This window comes from Trypanosoma theileri, assembly GCF_002087225.1.
Source record: "Trypanosoma theileri isolate Edinburgh chromosome Unknown TM35_Tth_28_V1, whole genome shotgun sequence".
Lineage (NCBI taxonomy): Eukaryota > Euglenozoa > Kinetoplastea > Trypanosomatida > Trypanosomatidae > Trypanosoma > Trypanosoma theileri.
Genome location: NW_021639870.1, coordinates 180,329 through 194,046, shown reverse-complemented (window position 1 = coordinate 194,046; position 13,718 = coordinate 180,329). Strand labels below are relative to the sequence as shown.

Below are 13,718 nucleotides of genomic sequence, written 5' to 3'. Positions count from 1 at the left end.
TATATATATATATATATATATATATATATATATATATATATATATATTCATATTTACAGTGGTAACATCTTCACTCCGGATGCGAGTGGAGTGAAGGCGCAGCACAACATCCACTGCAATGCCTCATTTTTACTCATCACGGATATTCCATCTTCCAGTACATGTGTTGGTCCACAAATGGGCTCTGATGTTACTGTAGACTTCATATACATACCACCACTGCCAGTATTCGTATTATTATTACTATTACTATTATTAGTATTAGTATTAGTAGTATTAGTAGTAGTAGTAGTAGTAGTAGCAGTAGGAGGAGGAGGAGGAGGAGGATAATTATCAAAATGAAGAAAAGGAACTTCTTCACCCAACACCGTACAGTTCACCTCTATAGAGTGTGGTGAATAGGCATTCAGTACTTGTTGAACTTTGGAAAGAAGTGTCATGGTGGTGGTATCACCATTACATAATTCACAGGCCTTGGAGAATACAGGATTAAGGAGTTTAGGAAAACGGTAAACCTTTACACACATTAATGCCGCTAAAAGGAATGAAAGGGCAAGAAATTTCCGTACAGGCGCAGAATGAGAATTTCCACCAGGAAACACCAAAGAAGAACCTGGAGAAGCGGATGAATTACCTGTATTCCCAGCTGGAAGTTGTATAGGTAAACTTACATAGCAAGTCACTGCATAGGCTTGTTTTAAATAGAAAACAGCATTCGTTCCATCAATATCTTGTAAAGCCACTTGAATAATATTATCTATAAAATTACTCATTGTCTGAATGATTTCCTCACTAGTTACAATTCCTACCGGTGTATTTGGTGATAATACCATGGCAGCTATTTGATTAATGGAGGCAAGACCATCATTAGCATGTCTTTGCTGAATAGATTCCATATCAAGTGGAAGTTGTAAACGACGACATTCTCCTAAAATCTGTTCATGAATAGATTTTAACTTTTCATTTAATGGAAGATTTGATAAATTGTTAATATTGTTGTTCGTATTGGGAGTATTATTACTACCACTACCACTACTACTCAATTTAATCTTACCAAATGCCTGTTGACAAAATGAAAGAACAGTTGCCAGTCCATCATATGCATTAGACATACGAGTAGCACAGAGTACTGCCGTATCCCATTGCCGTTGACGACATGATTGCAACATTGGCAGTCGATATCCCGCATCAATTGTTGTTTGTTGTTGTAATGGAACTGAATGAATAAGAAGATGTGCCATTAACACATCTCCACTGTATACCAATTGCATGACAGCTTCATCATTTGCTCCATTTGCCAATTTCGCTGCTGCCACAATTCGAGGATTCATTGAATATGTAAACATAGATGCCCGTTCCTCTAACAACTCCACCACCACTGCGGAACTTCCATTCGTATCCACAGTAGTATTATGCGGAGTCTCTGTAGTCGCGGTGGGTTCCACTCGTTGTGGACATGTCTTTGCAATCACAATAGCGGAATCCCAATTTTTATCGGATTGATGAGCCAAAAATCTCGCCGCACGGGCACTTTCTTCTGCCATAATAAAATAACGCGTGGCTCGCACATCTCCTGCTGTCTGCATCGCCTCCGCCGCTTGTAAACATGTGGATCGCCAAAACTCACGACTGACAAGTGGGGCGGCGGCAATCGCATTATCCCATTCTCCCGCTTCAATCATTAATTTACAATATTCTGTAATATTTCCAATTTGCAGCATGGCATCTGCGGCTTCTATGAGTCGTGTTTTTTTATACGCCGCTCCTGCACCCGCAACGGTTCTTCCATGTGCCTTTTCCACCATGGACTTTCCCAGTTTTTCCCGCACCTCTACCAATCGAGTAGATGGGACAACGGAACAACGTGTATGAATACTCTCCGTCGGATCACTGCAGTAGGCGGCCACACGAGCCACATCCACCGCACCGTATGGAAATTCAAAGAAATTAGCGATACGCTCCATGCGGCGGTGTGGTGTGAGTGTGCTGTCGGCGAGATCTCGACTGAGTTGCTGCACCGCCTCCCCAGCAAGGTAGTAAATACTACTATTACTTTGATGATTCACATTCGTATTAACCCCCATGATAGTATTTGTATTCTTACTACTATCGATGAGGGTGTGTGGATCTCGTGTGAGTCGTGATGGAAGGGCGCCGAGTGCGGCATCAATCGCGGCTTGCCGTAAAAGTCCCGCGTGCCAAAACACCACCGCGCCGTCCACACCACCGGCAGTCGCCAACACAAGCGGCCGATCGCCGTGCGGCCCCGCAAGTCCCACAACTCCTCCCATCATCATTCGGCCTGTTTGACTCTTATAGTTATAATTGTTTGTATGCACACCACTGTGGGCTCGTACGGCGGCGATGTGCACACCATTCCGCACATCCCACACCCGCACACAACCGTCTGCACCTGCAGAAAAGGCAATATAAGGAGCGAGTGGACACCACGCCGCTGCGTGAACATGATCTGTGTGTCCACGCAAAACACGGGCATTAACAGAAGTGTTCTGCGCAACCGCTGGAGGGGCGAGATCCCATACACGTAGTGTGGTATCATGACTTGCACTGAGAAGATATCGTGGAATGATGGGATTGAAGATAACATGATTCACCACATCTGTATGACCAGTAAGTATAAGTGTAGGAGTTGTTTGACTACCGGTAAGTGAAAAGATATACACTTGACCATCATGACAGGCAGCGGCCATTTGTTTAGCATGTAAGGGTTCCATATCTACACTATATACAGGTGATTTCGTCGTGTACTCTCGAATAACTTTACCATCACGAGAACTGAGTAGTGTGATACCTGAGCGATGGGCAGCAGCAATGTAATTACCAGCCTCACTTGGACTCCATACCACACCACAAACACCAAAAGGACCTTTATTATTATTATTATGATTATTATATCTAGGAGCGACAACAAGGGCACGCCATTGTTCATGTTGTGTACTTACATGATAAGAAACCACTTCACCTGTACTAAGACCCGCAACAATATACTTCCCAGATGGACTCCAATCCATAGTTTGTACAATTACAGATCCCACTTCAATTGTATGATTTAATAAAAGTTGTTTTGTATTCCAAACACGAATGGTTCCATCTGCACTGGTAGTAGCGATAAGATCTTTATCATGTTTAGAATAACGACAATCATGTAAACGATTGGTATGACCAGTTTCTGTTTGCATTTCCACTTCTTGAGTTTGAGTATTAAATACCGCTACACTTCCACTACGTAAAGCGAGAAAAAGATGTTCCGGTGCAAAAGAGGCACTTCCCACAAGTACACTACCGCAAATAGGATTCCACACAACAGTAGAAGTTCGACTGTTTACAGTCCATATAGACAATTTAGAAGAATTTCCATTTGTGGTGACAAATGTTCCACTTTGTGTAGGAATCCATGAAATGGAACAAATAGGTGAATCCTGGACTTCAAACCGCTGAACAACAGTACCAGAGGCGGCATCTACTAACACCAAAGCCCCTTCACGAGAACCAACAGCAAGACAAAATGCATTATTAGGATCAAACGCAGCTACTGTAACAGCTGCCAAACTGTTGTTGTTATTATTGTTATTATTATTACCTGTACCTGTATTGATACTTCCCTCCAAAGTAGTAGTAGTAGTCATATTCGTATTCGTATTCGTATTCGTAGTGGTAGTTGCAAAAGGTCGAAGTGTAGCGGTACGTTGTAAACCATTACTTGGATGTAAAGAAAGAATAAAAAGCATTCCTTCACTTGTTCCCACAGCTAAAACATCCGGACGTGCAGGAGAGGCATCAATAGAAGTAATTTGACCCACTGTATAATTGTTACTACTGTCATTGTTGACAATACTATTACTCTTATCATCAAGGGGAAGTTTTAACTGATGTGTTGTTGTGCCATCATTCATATTTGCCGATATAATCCAACCTGTAGTAGTTCCATACACAATATGATGTTTTCCAGCCACTCGTACCACCATTGGACCTCCTTCACGTTTAAAGAAACCACTCAAGGCATTTGGAAGTCGTTTCCCATTCAACACCTCCGCATCTCCCACTCGCCAAACAACCGTTTTACAATCTCTGGTCACACAAGCCATGTATTCATCATTAAAATCAAAGGATTGAATAAGATCCGTCACACCATTGGCAAATATACGTGAGAGTGGATATGTTGTAAATGTCTTTCCACTACCATTACCGACTGCTGAAGGAACGGAAGTACTATTACGTCTTAATGGATCGGTGTTGTTGGTATTGGTAGATGTGTGTTTGGTTGGTGTATGCATGTAGATAGAGGTAGCGGAGCAGTAGGCAATGGCTTTACTGCGGGCAACTACAGGGAGTGTACAGCTTTCACTGCAGCCAGCAGCCAGAAGAGCAACCTGGTTGAGTGCTGCCATTTACTACTAGTACCAGTATTTGTTGTTGTTGTTTTCTATTTTCTTTTCTTTTTTTTCTTTCTTTTTCTTTTTCTTTGGCTTCTGAGTTTTTTTTTTTCTTTTCTCTTTCTATTTATTCTATTTATTGTTTCTTTTTTTCTATTTTCTTCTTCTTCTTCTGATTCTTCTTCCTGTTGATGTTGTTGTTGCTGTTCTGTTTCTTGTGGTTGGTGTGTTCTTGCTTCTGTTGCTGTAATGGATGAAGAAAGAAAGTAAACACTGGAAGAAGTAAGGAAAAGAAAGGGGGAAGCTCAGCAACCTTGTGGATAAGGGAGAATTAAACAAAATAATTAATAATAATAATAATAATAATAATAATAATAATAAAAATTAACAGGGAAAAGAGTGCAAGAAATATACAGAATGATAAGAAAGAGAAAGGGAAAAACTGTGCCGTATATTGACCCTCACAACAAGAAGAACAAGAATAATAATAATAACATAATAGTAAATGATAACAGTCATAATATTAACAATTATCCTTATCATCATTATTATCACTATATATATATATATATATATATATATATATATATANNTATATATATATATAGCAACATGGACATTACACAAACAAAATTAAAAAAAAAAAAAGTAATCTGAGAACACTACCAATAACAAAACCAAATCTATTTACACGCTTACTTCCCCGTTTGCAACTTCTCTTATTGACAATACTTTAATAATAATAATAATAATAATAATAATAATAATAATAATAATAATAATTATTATTATTATTATTATCCATCATTTAGCAATTGTTGAAGATTCTGCACATCCCTTGAGGCCCGCACACACCACTGGACTACAGTTAACAACTTCTTCATTCCAATCGTCCACATCTCATCACTCACGGAACCGTGCCGCACTGAACATCCATCTACACGATCATGCGCAATATCATACGGTGGATAGGAAGAAGCCGTTGTGTGTAGACTTTCTTCACTTGTCAATCGTAAACGCCATTTCTCTGTTAATGTCTGTAATTCCTTCTTTAACCAAAGGGCAATTTCACGTACACACGCCGCTACAGTAATACAAGCCGCTCCAAATGTTTTCCAGGCAAAAAACTTTTCACTAATGAAAAAGTCATTACTATGTAATATCTTCTTTGGTGGGGAACCCCGCATAGTGATAGCGATTACAGTACTGCGAGCCCCATTGGGTTGAAGGACTGCAGTAGTAAGAGTGATATGATGCATTTCCGTCAGTCGTAGTAATAGTAATAGTAATAATCCACAGGCATGATTAATCTCCGCTACACTTACAAACTCTGAACGACTTCCAAGTATACTTCGAGTATAACAATTTTGTATTTGTAATGTATGTAGTAAAATAGATGCCTCTATACTTTGATGAAATTGCATGACAGATCCCATGAGTGTTGGAGGTGTTGTTGTTGTTTCTATACGATGAATATCTTGTAATCGAGTAGAAACTGTACCTTGTCGTGATGGAGGGGGAATATAGTGACCTAATCGTAATCCTGCAATCATCCCAATCTCACCACTGGTGTTAATAGGAAATGCTAATAATAATGCCTGAGTGTTAATGATAAAAGTAGAACTACACCTTACATGCTGCATACGTACATTTACACTGGAGTCTACATCTATTACATCAAAGAAGGCAGATACTTGTTGGGCATTATAAGAGGCGATTACGGTATTTAAAGCGGAATGACAGGCTTTTCGTGAAGCTGCAATGATTGTGATTTCTTCTTTAAGTATACGGGAGAGAATAGAAAGGAGTTGCGATCGTGTTTCTGCTTCTTCCACTTCTATTTGTAATCGCTGCAATGATTCTTGTTGTTCTTGATTATTTACTTTTTCTTCTTCTTCTTCTTTTGACTGCTTAACTATATCTATCCCATGATGATAATGATTATTATTATTATTATTATTATTATTATTATTATTATTATTATTATTATTATTATCTCTCATGTTTTTATCCATTAATTTCGGTGTGTGGAATAAACACTCACTATTACTATTAGTACTATTACTATTACTACTATAAACAATCTCATTTACAACATTCTTTTCCATCTCTTCATGATGAAACCCTTTCATTCTTTGTATAGAATAATGACGATAACAGAGGACAAGACTCACAATATCACATCTTGTATGGGCAATAGAGAGATTAGAGACATCTTCCAAAATGTGAGTTGTGGTCCTCTGCTGTATTTCCAACGCCTCTCGCCAACACCGTGGACACAATGGGAGATCTATTTCACTTGTATGCACAACATAACGCATGAGTTGTCGAGAAAGGTTCATTAGAAATACTTCTCTTAAAAGTCTATTGGGTGATTTCTCTTCTTCTTCTTGTTGTTGTTGTTGTTGTTCCTCTTCCTCTTGTTCTTCCTGTTGTTGTTGTTCTTCCTGTTGTTGTTGTTGAGATGATGTAATTAATGGCATAGTAGCTGCTCTCACACGATTAAACGCCATAGATGTAAATCTCGTTGTATTGGAAGGAACAGCAGCAGTAGTATTATTACTAGTAGTAGTAGTAGTTGTTGTTGTTGTTGTAGTTGAACTATCATTATACTTCTCCTCTTCACGTAATCGCATTGCCTCAATTCTAGAAATATTAAGAATTGGTATTTCACGAAATGAAAAAGGTATATGAGGTGATACTGCTGCTGTTGTAGTAGTAGCATTATTATTATTATTATTATTATTATTATTATTATTATTATTATTATTTTCTTCTTCTTCTTCTTTAGATACTTGTGGTATACCAACATTTGGTAAAGAAAGGTGTGAGATTTTTCCTGATAACGCCTGATCTTTCAATGATGTTCCCATAGTAAAAAGATATTGTTGTTGTTGTTGTTGTTGAAATTCCCCACGTTGAATAGTTAAATAAGTGGAAGAAGTCGGTGGAGGCATGGAACTATTATAAAGTGCACACCACATCTCTTGCATATACACAGTGGCCTCACGTTCAGCAAACCACATATATGGATAGAGATAATAAGATGAAAGAGATGAAACCATGCGGGTTTGTATAGAGGCTCTTTTACGTCTAACATCATCCGTTGTATACATTGTATGTATATTACTATTACTATTACAATTTATATAGTTATTGTTGTTAAGATCAGGAGAACAACTGCAGGAAGAAAAAGAAGATTTACTTTTTTCTTTCCAATTCCTTTTTAATTGTGCATAGTCTTTATGTTTCCACGGTGAATGGGGTGATGGTGTGAGTGATGTGTACTTCCCAGCGGCTGTGAAGAGTGAACCCCGCACCGCTGGATGTAATTGCTGTTTCCACACCGTCTCTTGTTGTTCCCATCTATTCTCACTCTCACAATAATCCTCTTTCTTCTTTTCCATACATTGATGTATTTCTTTTTCTTGTAGATATTCTTTTCTTATTGTGTTCAGCCGATGTAATGCCTCTTCTCGTCGTCGTCGACGTTCTTCTATTTCTTCTTCTGGACGCAATAATGTCCATGAACTTCTTAAGAAACTATTGCCACCACTCAACGGTTGTTTAACAACTGGTGAAGATATTGGCGTTGTGTTTGTAGGGATTTCCATTGTTGTTGTTGTTGGGATCGTTGTTGGGAAAGTTGCGGTGCATGTGAGGTGTTGACTGTCTAATGCGGTGGCTCGTCTACACACTCGACAGGCGAAGAGAGCACATGGATGAGAAGAGAGATTTGAGTTTCGTGAAGAAGAGGGATTTTTGTTTGACTGGCGTGGAGGCATTCCACTGCCTTTTACATACATGGATACTATACTCGTTGTTAAGAGAGAGAATGAGAGAGTGAGAGAGAGTGTGTGTGTGAGTGTATATATATATATATACGTTGACTTCCTTCTTTTTTAAATTCCGTTAACAGTTATATATATATATATATATATATATATAACCTTATAGTAATATAGTAATATTATTGATCAGTACCAGAGTACTATTTCTTTTATTATGTATATATGTATATATTCGTGTGTTTACTTGGTTTTATTATTATTTTACCATAGAGGAATAAAAACAAATAAAGAAAGGAGGGAAAAATAAAAATAGTGTTTCTCACAAGATGAAGAAGAGAATAAAAAATCACATATCAACAAACCGCAATAAAGAAAAAAACAAACAAATAATTATTAAAGCAAGAGGAAGACACACACACTATCATAATAAAGCAGAGATAATATATATATATATATATATATATATATATAAATAGTGTTAAACAATCTACCCAAACTAACTACCCCCATCTATCCACATAATTCCACTATTACTGTGATGAGAGTTGTTGTTCCGACTTCTCAAGCCGGGATTCAATATCAGCAATAATACGCCACACCACCGCATCACTCTGCACATTCCTCTTCTCACTATGCATACTAGTAACAACAACACCCGCAGCTGAACTCCGCTCTTCCTCCTCCATATCTTCCAATTTCACAGACTGAGGAACATACAAACGAGGGGATGTGAGAAGTGGATGTGTTGTCTCTTCACTTCTCACATCTCTGTTTATATTATGTATACAAGATGTGAAGGAATTCTTTCCTGTTATTCCCACTGTTGGAGCCATAGTTACCTGTTGTTGTTGTTGTTGTTGTTGTAATAGTCGCTGATCTCCAATCTCCATAGAGAGAAACCGCACCTCATCCCGCAAATGATGAACCACTCGTGTTAACTCCACTTCCCGTTGTCTTAAGGCGGCGTTTACATCTTCTACACTTCGCCGTGCGGTTCTTTCCTGTTCTAACGCCGTATGTAATTCCGTCAGTCGTTGTTGAATTTGTTGATAGGAATCTCGGCTAACATAAGAAATAGAGACATGTTGTTCATACTCATGAAGTCTTTGTGTAGATGTAAGATTTACTTTTTCCAAATCTTGTAGTTTATATTGAAGTTGACGTTTCTCTTCAGCTTCGGATTGTAAAATAGATTCCTGCTGCCGCTGTTTCTCACGTATATTCTTTACACATCTAGATAAGATTGGAAGTAATTCCTGTAATTCTTCTGTTAATGTAATGGAAGATAATGTTTTCTTTCGTTTCTTCTTATCAAGACTATAATAATCCCGTTGCTGTTGTTGTTGCTGTTTAGCAGAGAAGGATCGATGTTGATATCGTTGTGTTGTTGACTGCGGTGGAAATAATAAAAGAGCATTCGCTAATGGTGGATCCACTGAGAAACAGAAATGATTATTTACCGCCGTCTCATCCAATTCCGCAACGGCAAATAACTGCTGCAATAGATAATCATTATTCCCATCTAATACTCTATGATGATGATGATGACCACCTCTACCACTATCATGATCAGAGGATGTTATTTTAGAGAGGAATACAGATAACGGTGGAAGTTCTAACACTGGCCTAATAACAGCAGCAGAAGAAGTATTATTATTATTAGAAGTCATCATATTATTAGTATTAGTATTATTATTAGTAGTGATAGTAGTGGGAAGTAAAGTAGAGGCTAACGGCACAGTTTCAATAAGACGTCGTAGACTACGTGGTGTGGAGTGTAAACGGGCATGATAATGACTATTTATATTATTATTAGTATTATTCATACTACTATAACGACTACTCATTGTACTCAAAGTAGTATTCATATTCATATTCATATTAGGATTGTAAAGAGGATGATTGGGCATTGCAGGATTTCCATGTTGTATATTATACCGCCACTGGACTAACCGTTGCATCCGTACACAAGCCACAACTGCAGAGACTACTGTATGGAATGTATACAATGGCCGTCTCTCTGTTTCTCCTGTTAATATTCCTTCTTGTACTTCTATTTCCTGTTCTTCTTCTTCTTCGTCTGTATTAATTCCTCTTCTTTTTATCTTTATTCTTCTTCTTCTGCTTGTTGTTGTTGTTGTTGTTGTTGTTGTTGTTGTGTTAGAGCTGCTCTCACATATCTGCCATTCACGTAGAAACTCTCGCAATCGCAACAACGCCGATTGCTTGTCTCTCTCATATAATAAACACAGTCGACTCAACACACGCCGCTCGGCCGCTACTGTACTCAACCGCAGCACCAACACCGCCACCGCACTGCAGAGTTGTTCACATAATTCATATAATAACACCGCACGTGTTCCTGATTCCCGCTCAGCGTGGGTTTCAAGTGCATCTGCAATTCGGGTGAGATCATCACAGCGTTGTTGGAGTGATTGGGTATCAAACTGCAATTCCCGTGCGGCTGTACGTTCTGCTGTGAGTTCTCTCTGCAATGTTTGAATCTTTTCATCCCGTATGGAAATGGTTTGTATAGCGAGATCCCGTTCCTGTTCTAATACCCGCAGTTGTTGTTGATATCGTTCCTCCTCTTGTTGAGATTGTTGTTGTTGTTTAGATACACGTGCCTGTGCCTCCCGCTCTGCCGTCTCTACACGTCGTTGTAATGATTGCCGCTCCACCGTCGCCGCACGGGCCGCTGCGGTTAATTGTGATTGCAGTGAAGACTCCGCCTCTTTTGCGGTTTTTAATGCTGATTGTAAACGTTTAATGGTGTTTTGCTGCCGTACACGAGATTCATTTGTGTTGGCTAACAATTGCCGTCGTTCTTCCTGCGCTTGTGTGATGAGACGATTGTGTTGAGTGTGGGATTCCTGCAGTTGACGAATAACATGCCGTGTGGTTAAATGCAGACGTGTGAGTAATGCCTGGACGGCCTGTTCACAGTATGATGTTAAGATATCTTCACACCGCAGACTCTCACCAATAGTATTAATAGTATTAGTATTAGTATTAGTAGGAATAGTAGAAGTAGGAATACTAGTAGAGGAGATCCATCGATCCATAATATGTACAGATGGTTGTTCTTCCTTTTCTTCATATTGTTTATATCCCTCTTCTTTTTCTTTTTCTTTTTCTTCTTCTTCCTTTTGTTTCTTCTTCGAGTTCTTTTCCAACATCTTTTCAGTAGTAGATCGACTTCTCTGCTGCTGCTGCTGCTGTTGATTATTATGGGCCGCTGTGAGGAGTAATCGGCATTGACGTTCCACCGCATGCAATAAATGATTATAACGATTCTCCATACCATTTAACTGTTGTAATAATATTTCCTTCTCTGCATATACTCTTTGCAATTCCTTTTCTTTTTCTTCTTTTTCTTTTTCGTGTTGTTTGTTTAGATCCTCTTGTTCTTGTTGAAGATTGGTTTCCACAATATTCCACTGTCTCTCTATGGTATGTATTCTACTTGAGAGCATCATTACTAAATCCTCTGTAGACTCTTCACAGTCATCATCCTGCACAGATCCACACATTTCTTCCATTCGCTGTTGTAATAGTGTTAATCTTCTATTCACCGCAGTTACTGTGTTGGAAAGGCGTTCTTTATATAAAGAAAAGGATTCTTTTACGTTTTGCATTTCTAATTGCTGACCTTCTAATTCTTTTAATAACGCCAGTATGGTGGCTTCTTGTTCGGCTATTCTAACATCTTCTACCTTTGTATCCCTATCCCTATTACTATTACTACTACTTCTACTACTACTGGTACTAGGAATACTGACATAATTATTCTTACTATTATTATTATTATTATTATTATTATTATTATTATTATTACCAGTAGTATTAGTAGTAGTATTAATATTAGAGTCTGCTATTAGATTTTCCTCATTCCTTTGACTTTCAAGTTGTTGCTCCATTTCCTTACACCGTTCCCGCAACATCATCACTTCTTCATTCAATCTCTTATTTTCCTCCTGCATTGCGGCTGCGGCTTCTTGTTGTTCTTCTATATATTGTTGTTTCCACACGGTGTGATGTGTTTCTATACGATGAAGGGCTTTACGTGATGCCTGCAATTCCCGCCGCATTTCCATCATTTGTTCCTCCAATGTACACACCGCTGTAGTTTTCACATCTAATGATGTCTGTAGTGTTCGTATTTCCTCTGCACTACTAGCCACAAATAAACGATGTTGTTCCTGTTCAGCGAGAGCATTCATGCGAGTTTCCAGCAATGCGTCTTGCAGAGATGTATACCGTGATGTCGCTGTATCTAATGCGGCCTCCTGAGCTGCACACCGTCTTTTATACCAGAGAAGTTCCTCCAATTGCTGTTGAGATTCACTAAGAAGTGACTGTAGGTTGAATGGCTGAGTAGATTGTATATGAGGAGTAGATGTGGAGATTGTAGGCTTTGCAGTAGTAGTACTAGTAGTAGAGATGGTGTTATTATTATTATTATTATTATTATTACTATTATTATTGGGATTCGTCGTTGTCTGTGTTGATTCTCTGAGAAGTGTGATAACGGGGGGATTTGCCCATCGCACAGTGGTGGCTTTCTTCGCCGGCTCACTTTCACTATTCCACACTTGACTGGGGGATACATACACAACTGTCTCTTTCTCTTTCTCTTCCCCTTGTTGTTGTTGGGAAGCTTTGGGAATATTATTATTATTATTATTATTATTATTAACATTATTATTATTAACATTAGTAGTAGTAGTATTAGTATTAGTAAAGAGAGAAGAGGTGTCTATGTTGCCCACACCACTAGACTCTACGGATGGTGTTTCTAATGCGGCCATGTGTATCTAATGTCTCTCGTTTGTTCTTCTTCTAATCTGAGGCTATATACTCGTTATTATTCGTAGTAGTGATAATAAATAAATAATAATAATAATAATAATAATAATAATAATAATAATAATAATAATAATAATTGATATTGATATTGTATGGGTTTTTTTTTTATCTATTCTTACTCGTTCTCATATGTACACAGGTGGATGGGGGGTGAAGACCAGTCAATGTATCGCACGTATTGAGAGAGAAAAGCACCCCAATACGTACACACAAGAGAGATAACTAGATAAATAAATAGATGGATATATATATATATATATATATATATATATATAGAAAGAATGAAAATCTCTATGGATTACTGTGTTGGAGTCTTTTTTAATTTATTTCTGTCTCTCTCTCTCTCTATCTAACTATATCTATAAATATATATATATATATACTTCGTTCCCTGTAATAATGAGTTACAGAGTCAACGGACTGCACTTCAAAGAAGTAAAGAAGAAAAGAAAAGAAAAGAAAAAGAAAATCCAAATGATAATAATAGTAATAAGGAAGAGATAAAGAGAGAGATATCAATAAGTGGATGTTGAGTGAAGAAGAAGTAGAGAAATAACAGAAAAGATACAAACACTCACTTTCTTTCTTTCTTCAGATCCATTCTCTTTCTATACATTAAATAAGTATATATACACATCTATATATATATATATATATATATATA

General features: G+C 37.9%; 3 protein-coding genes across 3 annotated transcripts; all 3 read right to left on the bottom strand.

Annotated features, from left to right (window-relative positions):
- Nucleotides 1-53: 53 nt before the first annotated feature.
- Nucleotides 54-4,409, bottom strand: TM35_000281650 (uncharacterized protein; the record flags this gene model as incomplete). Its single annotated transcript, XM_029028196.1, has 1 exon — nt 54-4,409. One exon carries the CDS (start codon nt 4,407-4,409, stop codon nt 54-56), a length of 4,356 nt encoding a protein of 1,451 aa, XP_028880515.1.
- Nucleotides 4,410-5,191: 782 nt separating this feature from the next.
- On the bottom strand, nt 5,192-8,200 carry TM35_000281640 (uncharacterized protein; the record flags this gene model as incomplete). Its single annotated transcript, XM_029028195.1, has 1 exon — nt 5,192-8,200. The coding sequence occupies one exon, from the start codon at nt 8,198-8,200 to the stop codon at nt 5,192-5,194; it is 3,009 nt and encodes a 1,002-aa protein (XP_028880514.1).
- Nucleotides 8,201-8,715: 515 nt separating this feature from the next.
- On the bottom strand, nt 8,716-12,996 carry TM35_000281630 (uncharacterized protein; the record flags this gene model as incomplete). The annotated part of the gene is made up of 1 exon (XM_029028194.1): nt 8,716-12,996. The coding sequence occupies one exon, from the start codon at nt 12,994-12,996 to the stop codon at nt 8,716-8,718; it is 4,281 nt and encodes a 1,426-aa protein (XP_028880513.1).
- Nucleotides 12,997-13,718: the final 722 nt, after the last annotated feature.